Consider the following 20000-nt stretch of genomic DNA (forward strand, 5'->3'; position numbering starts at 1 on the left):
GCTTTCTCCAGAAGTGTTTGGATCGTCTCAGCTGTAACATTCACTCGCCGTTTAATTTTTTTTATATAATATTTTCCGGAAACTTTTCTTCTACACCTCCATTTTATGAGAAACATCCGGGAAACATTTCTCCAGAAGCGAGACGCCAGTTTGAGGTAGCGATTAAATAACGCCGGATCGGTGATGAAGTTTATCCTGATGAGGTCAGCACTCCCTCTTCCACAGGTTAAGAGCAAACCGCTGGAAATGGATTTAATGTAAAAGAACATGACAAACAGATCTCTTTCACAGTTTGAAGAGAGCAGTAGAAAAGGATTCGAGACTGAAACTTCATGTTTATGCAGCAGATGCTCAAAAACATGAAGACGGAGGGTGAAGAAAAGCCGAGCCGTATATAAAACACGAGTCGGTCGAGCTTTCCCAACGTGTCTGATGACTCTCCCGACTCCACGGCTGAATATAAATAACTACAAAAGGCAGAAAGGCTCGGCTGTCGGGCACGAGCAAGGATAAGGGGAATCATCCAGAGATACACGGCACAGAGCTACGAGCAGCGAGAGAGCGACACAGAGAGAGTTAAAGAGACGGATACAGAGCGAGGGAGAGAGACCGCGACGTCTCGTGTGAGAAACGCGCTCGATTAGGCTGCGGAAAGTTCCGGAGAGTTCTCGCGACAGCGTGTGAATACAGGATGAAGGAATAAAACGCTCCAAAGCGTTTTCATTCTCCTTATACCACAACAACGTGGTATAGCATCTGTGTTTATTCAAGAAGAACGCACACTTCATCGAAAATCGCAGCGTGTCGTGTTCCCGAGAAACCGCAGAGAAGACGTCGCGACAGTTAAAGATATAACGCGCTGACACTGGAGACTCCTTCCATACGTGTCCGATAATTACACCTCTCCTTACGTCACCACGTCAACGATTTACACGTTTTTAATCCGTTTACGCGGAACATCCGCCGTACACACGTCCCTGCGATTGAGCTGTTACTATAGAAACGATAACGAGTCTCGACTGTCAGAGCTGCTGTTATAGGAAACTAATCGACACTTTCTGACCAATCAGAATCCAGAATTCAACATTCTGAATAAGCTCAGTTTTACGCACCAGTCTTATGGGTTTTCCAGATTAGTGAATGCTCCTGAAGGGAAAGTCTGGGATTTGGATTTGAAACACAGCCCATGACGGCGATCACGATGACGGTGGGAAGGTTTAAAAGTGAAACAGAGCTTGTGGGCGTGTTTAACGTCGCTGTGCAGGAAATCCATAAAGATTTCGACTCGGGATCGAGACGGTCAGGGGCGGTGTAGCTCGGAGTGTGCGCCTCAGGTGTTTTTGCCGCTCCTGCATGCGCAGGTAAAGTCACGTGTTAAGTATAATCAGGCTTTAGGGCACTTGAGCAAGAGCCCTTAATCTCTATCTGCTCAGCTCAGCTGAAACAAAGTGGCTTTGGGTAAAAGCATCAGGAAATGTGATGGAATGGAAATGGAATGAACATGTTCGCAGGACTCGATATAGATTTGTTTTTGGCTGAAGGGCATGTAGAGCTGAAAATATTCCTGGGAATGTCGTATTTATTGGAGAAAAACGCGGAGCCTTGACATCAGGGAATGAAATCTGATCCTGAACCCGAGATCAGGATCGAACCCGGGACCCTGGAGCTGTGAGGCAGCAATGCCTCTCTTTTCTCTTTTCGTTTGGTCCAAATCTCCGGAACACACGTCGTTCCTGCAGCGCTACAGCTCTGTCCTTTATCTCAGTTTAGCATCTCGCACGCCGCAACCCAAAACACACGACGCGTCCGATTCACGTCCAGCAGTCGAGTCGATTCCGAGCCGAATCTCTTTCGCGCTAGAGCGGAGAGAGGTCACCTCGATCAGACGCTCACGCTCACGCCGCGCTCTCGCCCGCGTAAAGAACCGACCCGAACGCGAGCTGGAGAACACCGAGGATTTCCCCAAACGCGATAAACGCTGCGTCCTGAAAGTTTTTTTAAAAGAACCGTCCGTTCATGTACTCACGACCTTTTCCCCGAGGACGTGCTATTTCGCATCGATCAGGTGTTTTTGTTCGCCACGAATATCACGCGCTGCTCTCAGGCGGAATCGGGAGCGCACGGAACAAAGCGATTATCGATCGAGTTCTAATTAATTTTCCGGAGACCTTTCGCCTATCCCAAAAGAGAGCTCGCTCAAACTCGGAGTGAAAAGTTCAGAGCGAGAGGTGGCAGCCCTGAAAAGGTCAGACGCATCCTAACTGGCAGACCCTCACACGCTGATCGCCACGCCGACGAAGAGGTCTCATACGTGACCGATCGGGAGAGTCTGCCTCATTATATGTCCGGCCATGGAGAACCTGGAACGCTCCGGGTAACGGAATTTAAGTGGTCGTGATAACAGCGGACATATAAAGATGGAGGTTCCGGAAAATTCCTGTAATGTTTTAACACGATCAAATGAACGCACAACCTACAATCAATTTCCAAAGGTGAGAAAAGGCGGAGGTAGGGGGGACGGGGGATGGCGGAGACCAAGAAGCCAAAACACTCTGTTCGGTTCTGTAAGCTAAGCCTTTCAATAATAAAATTACGGTAGGAGGCTTAAATGCTTTGAAAAGCAAAGGATAATTACAACATCAATCCGCTGCCGTGTCAGCAGTAATAAACGACAAGCGCACAGCAATTATCGCTGCGCTCTGAGGCCTGGGTTCTGCACAATGCATGGAAATTAACTCGGTTTAAACATGTAATCAGCAAGACTTCAAGCCCAGTTAATTAAATCGCTTTCCAATTGAAGACCTGCGTATTTTTAACTAAGCAAAGCCTCACCCTTAACGGATGCCGTTCACAGCAGAAATTCTTTTCAGGATGACGGGAAGTTCAATATTATCGTACGACACGAACCGAGAGAAAGACAGACAGATCAAACGCTAAAGACAAAAAAAAAAAACAACAAAAAAAACGCAAGTCAATTCGATTACGTTATCGACATCCATTATTTCCAAACACCAGGCCTCATTCATCACTCAATGACTCTGTGTGCGAATGTTTGCATCCCCTGGACAGAACGAAAACGATGTCCGCTTTAGCATGTACGTACGCCGACGATGATAAACACCGTTCGATGACGTACGGAAATAAAACACCGTGCCTGTTCAGGGAAACATTTACGTTTAGCCACGCCCACAACACTCCATAAAAGGCGAAAGCTCACAGAGAGCTGAGAAAATAACAAAATGAGGACTAAATGGTGAAAGCGCGCCCTCGGGTAACTTCCGGTAATGCAGCTCGGCCACTGCGGCTATCATTTACGGATTCGTTTTGGCTTTCTTTCTTGACAGCGTAATCCTCATATATATATATATATATATATATATATATATATATATATATATATATATATATATATATAAATCGCAGTACCTCAGAGATTTGAAGTCGGTCAATCGAGGTTTCACGTTAGCGAGGCTCGTTATGTACGTATACTAATGTATTTTTTCCCCCAAACAAGCCATATTTATTAGCGAATAACTGACCAGAAATGTTGTCCAATAAGCGTGAGACGCTCTGTGCGTCTGAGATCAGATTACACCGCTTCAGTATAATACCTGGGAATATCTGAGGGCTGATTAGGACTTGGCATTGAGGGAACCTGGTCCTCAGAGCTGGAACAAAGGCTTACGAGTCTAGACTTTATTTCCCAAACTACCTCAGGACACAAATTAACATCCCCATGCTGGACTCTCTAAATACCAGAGGTCGAATACAGTGACCGTAAACCACCGAAACACGCAGGGCCACGCTATTTATAATAACCATACACGTAAATACTAATGAATGGGAAAGAAAGGGAAAAAAAAGACAGCGAAAAGGAAACAAACTCCCCAAGGCAGAGCCGAGCTATTTCACGTAGGCTGGTGCTAACCGCACTGCAACAAGGTTTCTCCTTGAAAAGTCTTTCATCCGCCCACGCGGTAGCGCTCGGATGCGGCTCGGCATCGGCGGTAGAGCGCATCAGTGTAACAACGCCGATCAGCGCCGATCCACTGCCAATACGAACACTGATCTCTGTTAATGTCATGCTAAAATAACAGGAGCAGCAGGGCCAGAAGACAAGATGAAGATGTCTACAGTAGGATTACGATGGAAATAACCTGCAATCTGTCACACACACACACACACACACACACACACACACACACACACACACACACAGTTGAACACTTGCCCTGCCACGCCATCATCTTGTTTTTCCGTCCTGATTAATGTCCCACCAGAGCAGGCATGGGGGCACGGAGTATATCATATATCTTTGTTAAATATAGGTGCGAAAATATTGGCACCCCTATAAATATATATTAAAAAATACATTTGAAATATATCCCCATTGATATTCTACATTTTTTTTTTTTTTAAGTACACTTAGGTGACTATGACTATATAAAACTATATCTTTGTATGCACAAGTTTTGGCACCCTTGGCCAACTTGCATATTTAGTTCATGTAAATTTTATTTATTTATTTATTTATTTATTTATTTTTTACAGGAAAACAAGTAAAACACAACATCTGCAGGAAACCGCAAAAATTAAGATTTTTCTGCAAATATCAATGCTACTTTATGCTTAGTATAAAATATCAGTAATTGTGCCATGTGCAAAAGTTTGAGCACCCTTCCAATCGTTATGTTTTAGAACTTAAATAACTCGTTAGGTTCTTAACTGACTCATGCACGCGCTGGTTAAGCGGGTCAAGAACTGTTATTGGGTATTTCCAGGTCACACTACTTAGCAAGGTGTCCAAATTTTGTCCCACACACACACACACACACACACACACACACACACACACACACACGTCCTGTCATTGCTGTATACTACCACTTTATACTCATCAATTTAGCACTAAGTGCCTTAACCATTGAGAGACTCTGACCTTCATCAGAACACATCTCCGTCTTTCTCTCTCACAGAGAAACAAAGCCTCTTTAACTGTCTGTCCCTCTTCAAGGCCAAATGTTTGTTTGCTTAATACCCCTCCGTGACTGACATGTGCTTAATATCAGAACTAAATAATTCTGGCAGATGGTGTGGAGGAAGATCAGGACAGAGCCTCGAATCTGGAAACGCACAGATCCAATCAAATTCTAACCTTTCAGAAGGTTAAATCCACATTTCCTCTCCCCGTAACACGAGGCAGCTGTTCATTAGCGCCGAGATTTTCCTTCCTGGGCCAAACGTCGATTAGTTTGCGAACCGGCTTTCATATTTCATCTGCTTTTATCCACTGTCAGTCTTATTTTATTGAAAATACATATGATGCTAAACCCACAAGTCTTCCCACACATACATCCTCTCGCTTATTACGCAACGCAATCTTGACAGGCGGCTCTGCGAAATGCTCATCTGTCCACTGAATCCCATCACCGAGGCTCCTGAGGATCTGCCATGAATAAATACCCAAGGGCGAACAATCCAGACTTCACTGGGCGATTGGTTAAAAGATTTATATTGCATTTAATGTGTAATATTTGTAATATATATATATATATAAAAATGTTTAAATTACAGGACAAAAATCAAACTGTGTTGGTGGATGATTCTAATGTTCTAGCACTCGGTGGTGGGATTGATGATGTGTCATGGTTGGTGGTTAGTCACAGTGTTGGTGGGGTTTTTTTTTTGGTCATAGCTCTCGGCCACTCTCTCTTTCGGCTTTTAACGACGACGTGATGCACACGGACAGCGCAGGAGATTTTCTCAAAAGGCTGCTCTCCAAAATATCGTTCTGAGAAAGACGAACGATTACGGGATTTGTTCTTTTGTTTCCTTTCGGGGTTTTATTATACGTGTGTATATACGCAAGGACGTTTTGTTTAATCAGAACTGCTTTTTCACTCTTCCCTGAGCCACTCTCAAGACGCTTGCTCAACAGCACCATGAACAATATACCAGCCATACCAGATACACGACATGGCTAAAAGTATGTGCACCCCTGACCATCACGCCCATGTGTGCTTCTTCCCCAAACTGTTCCCACAAAGTCAGAAGCACACGACTGTATAAAATGCTGCAGAATTACAATTTTCCCTTCAGTGGAAGTGAGAGACCCAAACGCTGTTCCAGCACAAAGCGAGCTCCATGAAGACATGGTGTGTGAAGGTTGGAAGAACTCGAGTGTCCTGCATAGATCCCCGAGCTCGACCCTTCGAGAAACACCTTTAGGATGAACTGGAACCGGAGCCTCTTCGACGTCCCGACATCAGTACCTGACCTCAACCTCACTAACGCTCTTGTAGCCGAATGAACACACATCCCCACAGCCACGCCCCAAAATCTAGTAGGAAGCCTTCCCAGAAGACTGGAGTGCTTTATAATGAACTGGAAACTAGGATTTCGGTTTTCAACCACGTGCACAGATCCGAATGATCCGGTGATTACGGCATTCCAGAAAACGTCTCCATATCTTCCGGAGTTTGTCCTAGATCATTCTGAACACTTCTATGACTTCCACGAGAACGTGTTGGAATGACTGTAAAGTAAAACTCGTCGAGAATAAATATCGGTTGTTCCACGACATTAAACGCACTACATTTGGCAGTACGGCAGTATAAACCTTCCAGTATTTCTCTCCTTCGTGTCCTCCGAGAAAAATAAACAGACCGGGCGACCATCTTAATGAATGGCTCTGAGGGATCCCAGGCTCTCATCAACATTTTCTGGGACCCGGTCCTTATTTTAATCAGCCGCAAACGTGAATCGGAAAGGGCACGTTTACGAGACAGCTCAGCGTCCACGTAAGCTTTAACGAGAGGATCGGGTCGACCCGACAGAGCAACGAATACAACATGGAGAAAATTTCAAGCTGGATAACATCATACGCTGAATCCGGAGCTGTAGTACCGGAAAGCACCGACGATCGAACGGCCAACCACGTGTAGGATTCTGAAATGCATCTAAAGCTCACGTTTTTTTTCTTTTCAGTTCATCGCTTTATAAGAGAAGTTAGAGAAACGATAAAGGATGCTTTTTTGCTAGCCCTATCGTCCTTGAAAATATAACACGCACTCGTGTGTTACGCAAGTGGTTCATAACACCGTGGTGAGACGTGTGACTCTACAGGAGAGCACTGCCTCGGAGATTCGGTGGTTCGTGTTACAGAAGAAAGCCTCAGAGAGCTCATTTTAGCCGTAGCTCCGTCCACCGCGGAGGGGGGAAAAAAAACGGACGTGTTATTGAATTATGAAAGTCAGGGTCAGACACGAGTCGGCAGGCATCCTGCCGTATTGCTGAAGAGGGCGGAAAAGCAATGATAGCGATACATGTAAGAGATTCATTTTAGAAATCTTCACGTGTGGATGTGGAACTGGGTGTAGAAATATAGTTCAGTAGGAGCAGAAGGTGGCTGGCGAACGCAAGGGCTGCGTCCGGATATCCCTACTACCCCACTATAGAGCGGGCGAAAAGCAGTGCGTCGAAGGGTCGTGACATATAACCCCAGGTAATTCTGTTTACGGTCTAGGTAGTTCAAGGGGGCGAATACTTATGCAAAGCTCTGGCAAAGGAAAAAAAAAAAAAAAAAAAAAAAGTCATCATTAGTGTCCAAATTCTCTAATCGAGACTTATCATCCGATCAGAAACGTGGAAAAGATCTAGCAGATTAGATCCAGGATCAGAGTCTAATCACAGGCTCGGAAGATCAGGAGCCGTGGAGATGGTTTCGAAAACCTCAAAAGCTCAAACCGCAACGCTGCGACGTATCGTTTTGGTTCTTGCGTGTTTTCGGCGTGATAGCGCGCTGTAGTAAATGAATGACAGGGAAGAAAGCGGCGGCGATCTCGAACAGAACACCGCGTTTCTATTTCTGATCACAGGGACCTTGGCCTGCACTGTAGAACGCTTTGTAGAAGAAGTTTCGTGCCAGCATTGAGCCTATAATTATTATTTTTTTCTTTCTCCCAACACAACAAGGGGAAAACTGCTATGCATAGATTATCACATTTTCTAGTTAGCACTTATCAGACAGGGGATAATGTTCTTAGAAGTTGTTCTAGCCTCTAGTTCTGTGTCTCTGTGTGTGTGTGTGTGTGTGTGTGTGTGTGTGTGCCCGGACCATTAAACGTAGCGCTGGGGATCTCATTATTTTTTAGATAACAAAGTAATTATTAAGCGACAGGAGACGATTCGAGAGCATTTCAAGGTGGAGTGAAAAGAAGCGAGGTTTTTCCTTTTTCTTCAAAGGGAAAGGCATGTGTTTCAGGGCAAGAGCTTTCTATTATGTAAAAGCGATAAGAAGCCTTTATAGCCAAAAGTCCGATACCGATACTGTTATTGAAACAAAATGTACAGTATATATGAAAGGACGGCGATCGAGACGTACTGGAAACACCGAAGGAACGTAGCCGCTCGTTAAAGGAGAAGGAGACGAGGAGTCGACGAAATGAAAAGTGATGAAAGAACGAAGGACAGACGGGAAAACGGGGGGGAGGAAGAGAAGTTTGAGAGGCATTAAAGAAACAAAGAAAACCAGGATAGGAAAAAGAGAGAGGAAAATAGTAAAGTGGAAGAAAGAAAGAAGAATAGCAAATACAAAGAATGAAGAGAGAAGAAAATGGGTAGAAATATGGAAAAAGAGAGAAGTAAAGAGAAAAATGAGAAAGAAAGAAAGAAAGAAAGAAAGAAAGAATAAATCACTGGAGGGATGGACAATGTAAATTAGAAATATGGAAAGAGAGAAGCAAAGAGAAAAGTGAGAAAGAAAGGGAGAAAGAAAGAAAGAAAAAAGAAAGAAAAAGCAAACAAATGGATGGAGGGATGGGCGAAGGTGAGAAAAAAGAAATACGGAAAAGAGAGAAGCAAAAAGAAAGAAAGAAAGAAATAGAAAGAAGGAAGGAAAGAAAGAAATAGATATAAAAAAGAAAATAAATGGATGGGGGACTGGAAAAGGTGAGAAAAAGAAATATGGAAAAGAGAGAAGCAAAGAGAAAAGTGAGAAAGAAAGAAAGAAAGAAAGAAAAAGCAAATAAATGGATGGAGGGATGGGCAAAGGTAAGAAAAAGAAATATGGAAAAGAGAGAAGCAAAGAGAAAAGTGAGAAAGAAAGAAAGAAAGAAAGAAAGGAAGGAAGAAAAAGCAAATAAATGGATGGAGGGATGGGCAAAGGTAAGAAAAAGAAATATGGAAAAGAGAGAAGCAAAAAGAAAGAAAGAAAAAGAGCAAATGAAAAAAGAATGAAGAAAAAATAAAGTGGACAGAAATATGGAAAAAGAGAGACGCAAAGAGAAAAATGAGAAAGAAAGAATAAAAGAAAGAGAGAGAAACAGCAAATAAAAACTGATCGTAACAGTAACATGAGGTTCTTCACGGGAGAGGAGAAGACAGGATGACAGAAGACAGGAGAAGACAGGAGAACAGAGGACGGCTCGTTCCGCCGCAGGTCTCAGCAGGGACGTGCGATGTAACGCGTACGAGAACGTTCAAGCTGCGAAGGGGAAAAAGTGTCTTTGTAAATGACGGGCCTTTCTCAGGGCCCGAGCTGCATGGAGGCTGAGAGCGGAATTGAAACTTGATTCTGTCCTGGGAGCTTGCGGCGGGATGCTACCGGAACACGGTCTCCTCTGCCAGGCCGCATGCTGAGATACACACCCGCGTTATAGATTTTGACTGAACGTCCGCTGAGAGATGAAGGAAAAACTCAAAAGGAGGAGGAGGAGGAGGAGGAGGAGGGGGAGGAGGAGACAATTCTCATATGGGCTCATTTTTCACATCACCTAATGACACGATGAGACAAAACTAACCCCTGTAGTGTCAGTGTTCCCCAGGCGTGGCGTTCTCAACCTCCTCCTCCACTCTGTCCACTGAAAAAGTAAACAAGGCATGGCCGTTATCTTCTCCGCGCTGTGCAGCCTTATCAGTAGCTTTAAAGTTGAAACCACGGGCGATGTCTCTTCATTAAAACCTCCAGCTGCTTTTAATTCCCGTCGTACGTGCGTGACACGGACGCCAGGCTCTGACCGGGAGACTCGGTCCTCGCGACATATCACAAGAAAAAATAAACCCGTGAGCAGAACATGATGCCCAACTTCATCCTGCTCCATAGAGCTAATATACATTCATGTCACAGCGCTAAACTCCACCAGGTGCCGTGTGACGCTTATAATCGGGGTTCCGAAGTCCCTCGGAGTGACTCCGCTCACACCGCCTTCGTTAATGTTTTATTCATTAAAGCGGATGTTAAAGGATAAATGCTGAAGGAAAAGGAAAAGAGGAAACGAGGAAAGGAAGGGCAGAAAGAAAAACAGGAGGACGCGAAAGGAAGAGAAACAGAAGCATTAAAGAAACAAAGACAACAGGGATTTAGAAAAGAAAAAAGAAAGAAAGAGTAAATGGATGGAGGGATGGGCAAAGTTGGGAAAAAGAAATACGGGATAAGAGAGAAGCAAAGTGAAAGAAGCAAAGAAATAGATAGAAAAAAGAAAAGAAATGGATGGGGGACTGGGAAAGGTGAGAAAAAAGATGGAAAAACAGAAAAGCAAAAAGAAAGAAAGAAAGAAAGAAAGAAAGAAAATAAATGGATGGATGGACTAAGCTGAGAGAAAATATGAAAAAGAGAGAAGCCAAAAGAAAGAAAGAAAGAAAGAAAATAAATGGATGGAGGGATGGACTAAGGTGAGAGAAAATATGGAAAAAGAGAGAAGCAATTGGTAATGGTAATGGTAGTGGTAATAGTAATGGTAGTGGTAATGGTAGTGGTAATAGTAATGGTAGTGGTAATGGGAGTGGTAGTGGTATTGGTAGTGGTAGTGGTAATGGTAGTGGTAATGGTAATGGTAATGGGAGTGGTATTGGTAATGGTAGTGGTAATAGTAATGGTAGTGGTAATGGGAGTGGTAGTGGTAATGGGAGTGGTAATGGTAATGGGAATGGTAGTGGTGTTGGTAATGGTAATGGGAGTGGTACTGGTAATGGTAATGGTAGTGGTAATGGTAATGGGAGTGGTAGTGGTATTGGTAATGGTAATGGGAGTGGTAATGGTAATGGTATTGGTAATGGTAGTGGTAATAGTAATGGTAGTGGTAATGGGAGTGGTAGTGGTATTGGTAGTGGTAGTGGTAATGGTAGTGGTAATGGTAATGGTAATGGGAGTGGTATTGGTAATGGTAGTGGTAATGGGAGTGGTAGTGGTAATGGGAGTGGTAGTGGTAATGGGAGTGGTAATGGTAATGGGAATGGTAGTGGTGTTGGTAATGGTAATGGGAGTGGTACTGGTAATGGTAATGGTAGTGGTAATGGTAATGGGAGTGGTAGTGGTATTGGTAATGGTAATGGGAGTGGTAATGGTTTGGGTAATGGTAGTGGTAGTGGTAATGGTATTGGTAATGGGAGTGGTAGTGGTATTGGTTTTGGTAATGGTAATGGTATTGGTAATGGTAGTGGTAATGGTAATGGGAGTGGTATTGGTAATGGGAGTGGTATTGGTAATGGTAATGGTAGTGGTAATGGTAATGGTAGTGGTAATGGGAGTGGTAGTGGTAATGGTAGTGGTAATGGAAGTGGTAGTGGTAGTGGTAATGGTAGTTGTAGTGGTAGTGGTAATGGTATTGGTAATGGGAGTGGTAGTGGTAATGGTAATGGTATTGATAGTGGTATTGGTAATGGTAGTGGTAATGGTAATGGGAGTGGTAGTGGTATTGGTAGTGGTAGTGGTAATGGAAGTGGTAGTGGTAGTGGTAATGGTAGTTGTAGTGGTAGTGGTAATGGTAGTGGTAATGGTTTTGGTAGCGGTAATGGGAGTGGTAGTGGTAATGGTAGTGGTAATGGGAGTGGTAGTGGTAGTGGTAATGGTAGTGGTAGTGGTAGTGGTAATGATAGTGGTAATGGTAGTGGTAATGGGAGTGGTAGTGGTAACGGCTGGCGAATCCCTGTGGCGCGAGAGGAATAAGAGACTGTGCTGTGTTACAGGAGAATAATCCGCTTGGGGAAGGGAACAGTAACTACGCTTCATCACGCCGCTCCGCCGCTGATGGTTTCTCTACTCCATCACTACACACCGTTTCACTTCTTACATACAAAACTACAATATCTCAAATGAACTTGCTCGTAAGGAGATCGAGCAGTTTCTAAAAACATCACCGTACTTCACACACACATGCAAATGATGGAGACGTTGAACAATTCAGGACCACAAGCGTGTGATTAAACACGAATAAGAGAAGATCTGCGAGAAACCGTACGGGAAAAGCACGGCGCGTTGATTTCGCGCTAAACTCCACGGATATATTCCACTTTCATACTGCATCCTTTATTCCTGGCTCCTCCGTCACCCCGTGCTCTATTTATAACTTGTAACCATAACAACAGCTGTGTTTCTTTACTAATCTAAGAGATTGCCCGTCGGTTCGTGGGGTATTTATTTATTTATTTATTTGCTTTACAGGGCGTAGTGAGAAGAATACGAACGATCGTCAGGTTCTGGTTTGACGTCTGAGGTTTGAATTGTTACTCAAAAGCCTTCTGTTCAGAGCGACAAGAAAACAGAGACGAATCTTAGCAAGTATGGCATCTGGGGAAAATAAATAATTAAATAATTATTTAAATAAAATAAATAATCAACACCTTCTGACCAATCAGAATAGAGAATTCAGCACTTCTGTGGTTAGAGTCTTTTTAAAAGCGCCACCATTTATGGCATATACTCTATGCAGATGATGTATAGTTTATATAGAGCTTGTAAGAGGTTTGTTATAAGTCGCAGTTGAATGAGATTTTTCACAACTAAAGGGCATTGTGAATCTCTGTAGATATACGGTACTGTGAAGCTCGGCAGACGCCACTATTCTCGATTCCAACCATCTATAATGCATGGAAACGACTCGGTCTCGAATACAGAAGAATCTTTCAAGAAGTTCTCCGAGATTTCAGCACGAAGGCATTCTTACAAGTTTTTTTTTTACACCTACAGGGAAATACTCCGGGCTGTGAGATATCCGTTTAAGACCTTATTCCACCGTATGTGACGCTGAAAGTCACGGGGACTCCACCAGGGAGCGTGCATCATTTGGCATCGTCGTCTCGCCGCCGAGGCTTTCGCGGTGACAGATTGTTATCCGTATTTGACTCGACGCCAAACGCACACACTTACACCCTCCACGCTGCGGCGGACATCTCACGGGAGATAAGGCAGACTCGGATCCAGGGTGACTCATGGTGACTGTAAGTGACGAAACTTCAAAGCCCTTAGATGAGGGGAAAAAAACGCCATCTCTGAAAGGAGTTGAGCAATCATGAATTTTGTTCTTTATATACACTGTAAAGCAAAGTTGCAATACACCATTCAAATCCATCCATTTAACATACCACTTATTCTACACGGGGAGCCTGGAGCCTATCCCAGGGAACTTTGGGCACCCTAGGGAAGGTTGGGGACACCATGGATGGGTGCCGATCCATCGCACTGATTGAACAATCAAATTATCAATGGATTATTATTATAGCGAGTGAAAAGTGGTCAGAATGTCCTGGTACACATGCAAGTTCTGATGGCACCGACGTTCTTTCGACGGTAATTTATCAGCTACGCTTTCCCAAATCCTGGCCTGCATAGTTTACCCTTTATGTCTGATCGTTCAACAGTGTCCATGTCCCTTTCTTGCTCTTTCTCCTAGTCGCTGGCCTTTTCATTTTTTTATGACAGATTACTTGTCATTTGTTCTCTGATCCATTCAATGACATACACCACTGAAGATCTGAATATCCCTTGCACACGGTGTCCTTAACCCTGACATTAAAACCCTACTGCACTTTATCCCTAGGACCATCCGTCTGATGCACACTCGTACGCAAAACAAAGCGCGGCATGAAATCAGAGCCGAGGACATCGATAAGAGGAAACGAGGAGCCAGAAGCGGATTTGCTCTCCGCCATGAATCCCATTACAATAAAATAATTACATTTCCAGCATTACTGCTGAGTCTCTTCCTCAGTGTTCACTCACCGCGACCAAATTCAATTAGCAGCCGTCCAAAGTTTCCAAAGCTGCAAGACGAGACTCCGGTGAAACCGTGGCCGTTAATGCGTAATCAATGACGACTCCTGCGATCGATCGATGCAATCAGCGTCATCGATTCTAAACGAGGTTTCAACATCATGCTCGTTTGCACTGGTTCTAAATGTACTGCGTTACCGATACGGTCTCGCCTACGTCTGGATTTCAGTGTTAAACTAATTATTTGAGGAAGTCCAATTTACACCGACTACCCACTTAACCCAAATGAGGTCAATCAGTCAAGACGTTTTTCCACGTCGACATTTTGTTTCCTCGGAAAAAACATTAGTGCGGATAACGCAGCTGACCATCGAGGGAAGTTTACCTCTAAGGAGGTAAGACAGAGGAAAAGTTTGATCAAGTACATCTTCTGAGGTAAGTGGAGTATTTGTGTAAATTTACCCTACCCTTACCCCACATCTTACCCAATCCCAGAAAGAGGCTAACCAATACGCTATCTTCTAGTCATCCCGAAGATGCATCATGTAACCTGTATTATAATACAATACCAAGTTTCCTTTCGCTTAGGGTGAACAGGCCAGCATCAGTGGGGAATATGAAGCAATTAGAACATGTTTCTGGAGCTTGGTATGGCCAGTCACGGCAACTATTGCTTACGTTGTGCTTTGTGTGATGTTGGAGTAGTAAAGCAAATCATTTAGCTGCATCATTACATCATTAGCATTCATATCTTCAGCTCAAGTCACAATGGGAATGAGAATGGTAAGAAATAAGGTGAGGGGAGGGGGTGGAGTCAGACAGAGATACAACATGGCGTCAAAAACAGAGATACCACGTCTAACAAAGGATTTTATCTAATGAAATAAGATGTGAAGAATTTCTTTTCCCATCATGAAGGCCAAATTGCACCAGTGAGATGATTCACTACCTTATTATATTGTCTTACTGTAGCACATATTGTTGTTGCTGCTGTTATCATCAGCACCGCCTCTTCTATACCTGGTTGTCTGGTACATTTATATTATTATATCATTATCGATCGCAGCGTTGCTCTGTAGCTTGAAGCAGGATGAGGTCAAGCCTCTACAGACTCGGAGAGCTTCGGTGAAGAGCTTTGGTAAGGCACGGAGAAAAGAGGAGCAGTGAAGGAGCTCCACTCGATAGATTCTTGAAAAGACGCATTTCATTTTGCTCAGTATTTTCACAGAATATCGCGAGAAGGATCGAATGCCACAGTGGCAATCCGAGCCAGCCGAGTGGTCCATCCGGTGCAGCTATTCTTCACGGCTACACTGGCCTTGCCATCTGCCCTACTGAGTCACATAAAACCCCAGAGCATGAGGAAGATGGGTCTATACACTCTCCATAACACTTATCACTGCCTAGCCATTAGCCAAGCCACAAACTCTAACAGCTTCCTTACATTCAGGAAGCGCAAACCATTATCTCGTATTAATATTCCTCGGAAACCCTTCAAGAACGGAGTCGCGCGCCGAGGAAACGAAAGGATGAGTGTGGAATTAGAGAGCGGACCTTCTGAAGAACTCAGACTGGAGGTGAAGAGGATCAGACGCTAATTTCGTTATGGCTCAATCAAGGAAATAGCGTTCCCATTAGAACGTTCAGTAGAGTTATTCCGACAAGCAAAAGACGTAGACGGAGACGAAAGCAGACGTACATGGGTTCTTGGGAAAACTGTCGACTCGAAACTTCAGTACGGGATACATTTCCGAATGATTTAGTACATTAGGTATTTTTAAATGAAAGCTCTGCAGTTCATCCTTTCTGAGATGGAACGGTGTCTGAAAATGGGAGGAATTTGTGGTCTGAAGCTCTGATGCCGCACAGACCCCATGATACCGTCATGAAAACGTACGAAACTCCATAATGACAGATTAGGTGCGATCACAGGTTCTTGTCGTATATATACGTCGAGCAAATAAACATCACTGATGATATGGTGAAGTTTTCTGTAAGGACATGTTCATGTAACGTTTATGGAAGGAGTCTCCAGTGTCAGCGCTTCGTAACAGCATTCACGCCATGGGGACGTGTTCAGAGCTGTGTACGCGTTGCGGTTTCCTTGGTAACAGGACAAACTATATAACTGGTTTGTTTTTTTGTTTATTGCGGCTATTGTTTGGAAAGTGCTGTGGTATTACAGGAATAAAACAACTCGTGATGCGCTTTTGAGAAACCCACAGCTGATCATTTCTCTATAACCGCATGACACCGAGAGTTTATTCCTCTTACATGAAGGAAACGATCAGCTGCACTATGAAGGTGAGTTTGGGGTTAACGTGGTTTCTTTGTTGTTGTTGTTGTTGTGTGGTCAAGTTCGCCTAATCAGCAGCGTAACCACGTCACACACTCTTACCTTTCCATTTCATATTCTTTGTGGCCAGGCTTGATGTGCTTCATTATCTGTGGAAGAGAAAGAGATAAATAAATACGTATAGAAACCGATAATCTGAGTGTGCGTGATGAAACACGTGACAGAGGCTCAGGAGCTCTCGGCCGTGATAACCGCTCTCTCTCTTCTCCAAGAGCGCAGTGTGACTCGGCTTCTGGCCAAAGGCTAATAAACACCGTCTCAATTTCCGACAACAGGCGCAGAATCGGTTTCTAAATGACACACAACCGGCTCTCAGATTGCACTCTATTTTTCAAATCACACACCCGGCTGATGAGATAAGTGCAGCCGTGTGCTTTGAGGAGAAAAAGGGGGCGTGGGGGGAGGGGGGGAAGATTGTGGGTTATTCTCAATTCCATCACGGAGAGTGTCGGGACAACTAGCAATAAACAGCTCCGGCTCATAGGGGAATCTGGTGGTTACTGTAGCATTACAGCAGATTTGTATGTGTGTGTGTGTGTGTGTGTGTGTGTGTTCCATGTTAATGTTCGAGTAAACCGTGTCAATTCAACGTGAGGTAATCATTTAAGCCAATCATCTGGATTTGTCGCATAAGCAAGTCATATCTAATTTGCATACAAGTGAGAAAATCACAGATCTGTTGGCGCTTATCGCTAAAATGGCAGCGCCGTGTCGAAGTCAATTGTAGTTTGTCACTTGTGGGCGTGGCCTGACCAGTGTTTTATTTATTTTTTAAATTTCAGACGAGATACAGTAGTAGCTAGTTCCTAGATTACTAGCACAACCTGACCGTATTAGCTACGTACGCCCACTAGAGGCACCGGCGAGCTCCGCTACTTCCTTCCAAGCTTTCATTTTTTTCGCACTGTCTCTATACACATTTAGCGAGAGGTTGTGTAAGACAGGATAAGATAAAACTATGGTTCTAAGTTTTCCTTCTATTTTTGAGCATCTAGACAGGAAATGGGAAGTAACTGGAGGTAAGAAGTAAAAAAAAGTGGCGCGCCACAAGCAGGGCCGGTCCGATGTTACAGTCGTGAGTAATTTTCCAAACACTGCTGTCCTTCAGCTCGCACAGGATATGAAGAATCAGCAAAGTGAGGAGAGAATACAGTGAGAATACGGCCAAATATAGCATCAGGAAAAGAGGGCGAGAGAGAGAGAGAGAGAGAGAGAGAAAGCGAGTGACCGAGAGAGAGAAAGAGGACAAGAGAGGGCAAGAGAGAGAAGGCAAGTGAGAGGGAGAGAGAGAGAGAGAGAGAGAGAGAGAGAGAGAGAGGGGGCAAGTGTGTGAAAGAGAGATCGAGAAGGCAAGTGAGAGAGAGGGGCAAGTGAGAGAGAGATGGCAAGGTAGAGGGCAAGTGAGAGAGAGAGAGAGAGAGAGAGAGAGAGAGAGAGAGAGAGTGAGTGACAGAGAGAGAGAAAGAGGACAGGAGAGGGCGAGAGAGAGAGAGAAAGAGGACAGGAGAGGGCGAGAGAGAGAGAAGGCAAGTGAGAGGGAGAGAGAAAGAGGACAAGAGAGGGCGAGAGAGAGAGAGAGAAGGGGGGCAAGTATGTGAGAGAGAGATAGAGAAGGCAAGTGAGAGAGAGGGGCAGGTGATAGAGAGAGAGATGGCAAGGTAGAGGGCAAGTGAGAGAGAGAGAGAGAGAGAGCGAGAGGGTAAGTGAGAGTGTGAGAGAGAGAGAGGGCAAGTGAGAGAGAGAGAGTGAGAGAGAGAGTGAGAGAGAGAGAGGGCAAGTGAGAGAGAGAGAGAGAGAGGGGGGGGGCAAGTGAGAGAGTGAGAGAGAGAGAGAGAGAGAGGGCACGAGAGAGAGAGAGCGCAGGTGAATCAGGTGAAGAATTTAATTATGCCCTGCGAGACAAAAGCCAAAGAAAGAGCCAACCTCAAACAACCTCGGTGTGTGTGAGTGTGTGTGTGTATGTGTGTGTCTGTAAACAGAAATGCCTCTCGGCTTCTCGATATCTCTCTCTCTCTCTCTCTCTCTCTCTCTCTCCAGCTCCTGGTGTTTGTGTGTGTCTCATTAACTCGTGTAAAAGTGTGTATTATCCACCGGGCGTCTCTCACCAACACCATTCCTCCTTTCACTGCTTTTAATATCAAACCCTACCTTCAGCTAACACTTCCGGATATATGTATGTGTGTGTGCGTGTGTGCGTGCGTGTGTGTGTGTGTGTGTGTGTGTGTGTGTGTGTGTGTTAATTGTGAGGGCAACAAAAAAGAGTTATAAAAAAAACAGAAACAATGTAGTTCAAACTGTACAAGCTAACATAACATTACTATTCTAATAATTATATCATTTCATGATTCCTGATCCATAGCACAGTATTAACTCCAACTTTTTATTACCATGTCGCGACATATCGACGTGATGCACAGTTTACAGGACAGGATTTCATAGATAAATAAATAATCATGGTCACGTGTGTTAAGGATTTGATTTACATGAGAAAAGAGGGAGAGAGAGAGAGCGAGAGAGAGAGAGAGAGAGAGAGAGAGAGCGAGAGAGAGAGAGAGAGAGAGAGAGAGAGAGCGAGAGAGAGAGAGAGCGAGAGAGAGAGAGAGAGAGAGAGAGAGAGAGAGAGAGAGAGAGAGAGAGAGAGAGAGAGATGAGGAAATCCAATATTCACATCACACATAAAACTAAAGCGGCGTCTGAGCCGGAGTCATCCTCAGGACAGGACTCTATTAGAGAAGAGAAACGATATGGAGAGTGAATTATGGGTCAAATATACAGACGGAAATCTCATTTCGCACGTCCGGGTTTTATACGATGTACATAAATATATATCGAAATGTCTATTAAGCAGAATGGATATGAATTTGCGATTTGACTTGATATGAGGACATAAATACAGCGTTCAGGAGACACACGGTGGGGTGTGTAGGGCTGTAACCTCATTTCTGCCCCATATGCACTGCCACGTAATATATCAAACACCAAGTGTCCTCCTTTCACCGACCTCTATTCCCACACACACACACACACACACACACACACACACCTGATCAGGTAGGGTAGAGCTTTTCTCAGAGATCACGGATATTGTGATATCATTATTAAACATACCTTTAAAATGAATAATAATAATAAAAATAATAATAATAATAATAATAATAATAATAATAATAATAATAACATACTGACAGGAAGCAGCTGATTTGATGCTAAAATTCTTATTACAAAAATAAATAAATAAATAAATAAATAAATAAAAATGGTACACGCATGTTTTTACCCATATATTCAGTGGTGCTTGAAAGTTTGTGAACCCTTTAGAAAATTAGTTCTAAAATTAGACAAAGAGGGTTTTTTTTTTTTTTTTTTTTTAAATTATTCTTTGTATTTTTAAAAACTGTTCCTACTTTTCAGCGTTGAATATATATTTCTTCACTTAATTTTCATAAGTGTTTAATCTTTTTAAAAAGGGTGATATGAAAGCCTGAAAAGGACGGCAAGAATCAGAAGCGAATTGTATCTAGTTTTTTTTTTTTCTAGATGAAAAAGTTCTGGACCTGATGACACCTGTCTGTGATAAACATTACAAAGACGTCTCACGGATCACGGCGACGTCTTTGAGAATGGTATGTGTCCCCGATCGCCGCACCTCTAGGAGAG

At 43.7% G+C, this 20000-nt stretch overlaps 1 protein-coding gene across 1 annotated transcript in view; it reads right to left on the reverse strand.

Moving 5' to 3' along the window:
- pepd (peptidase D) overlaps nucleotides 1–20000 on the reverse strand; it is a 58465-nt gene that overhangs the window by 9038 nt on the left and 29427 nt on the right. The window contains exon 9 of the mRNA XM_053623709.1: nucleotides 16386–16432. Coding sequence (XP_053479684.1) covers nucleotides 16386–16432 — 47 coding nt within the window. The remainder of the gene's footprint in view (nucleotides 1–16385; nucleotides 16433–20000) is intronic.

The sequence above is a fragment of the Ictalurus furcatus genome, chromosome 4 (genome assembly GCF_023375685.1).
Source record: "Ictalurus furcatus strain D&B chromosome 4, Billie_1.0, whole genome shotgun sequence".
Classification (NCBI taxonomy): domain Eukaryota; kingdom Metazoa; phylum Chordata; class Actinopteri; order Siluriformes; family Ictaluridae; genus Ictalurus; species Ictalurus furcatus.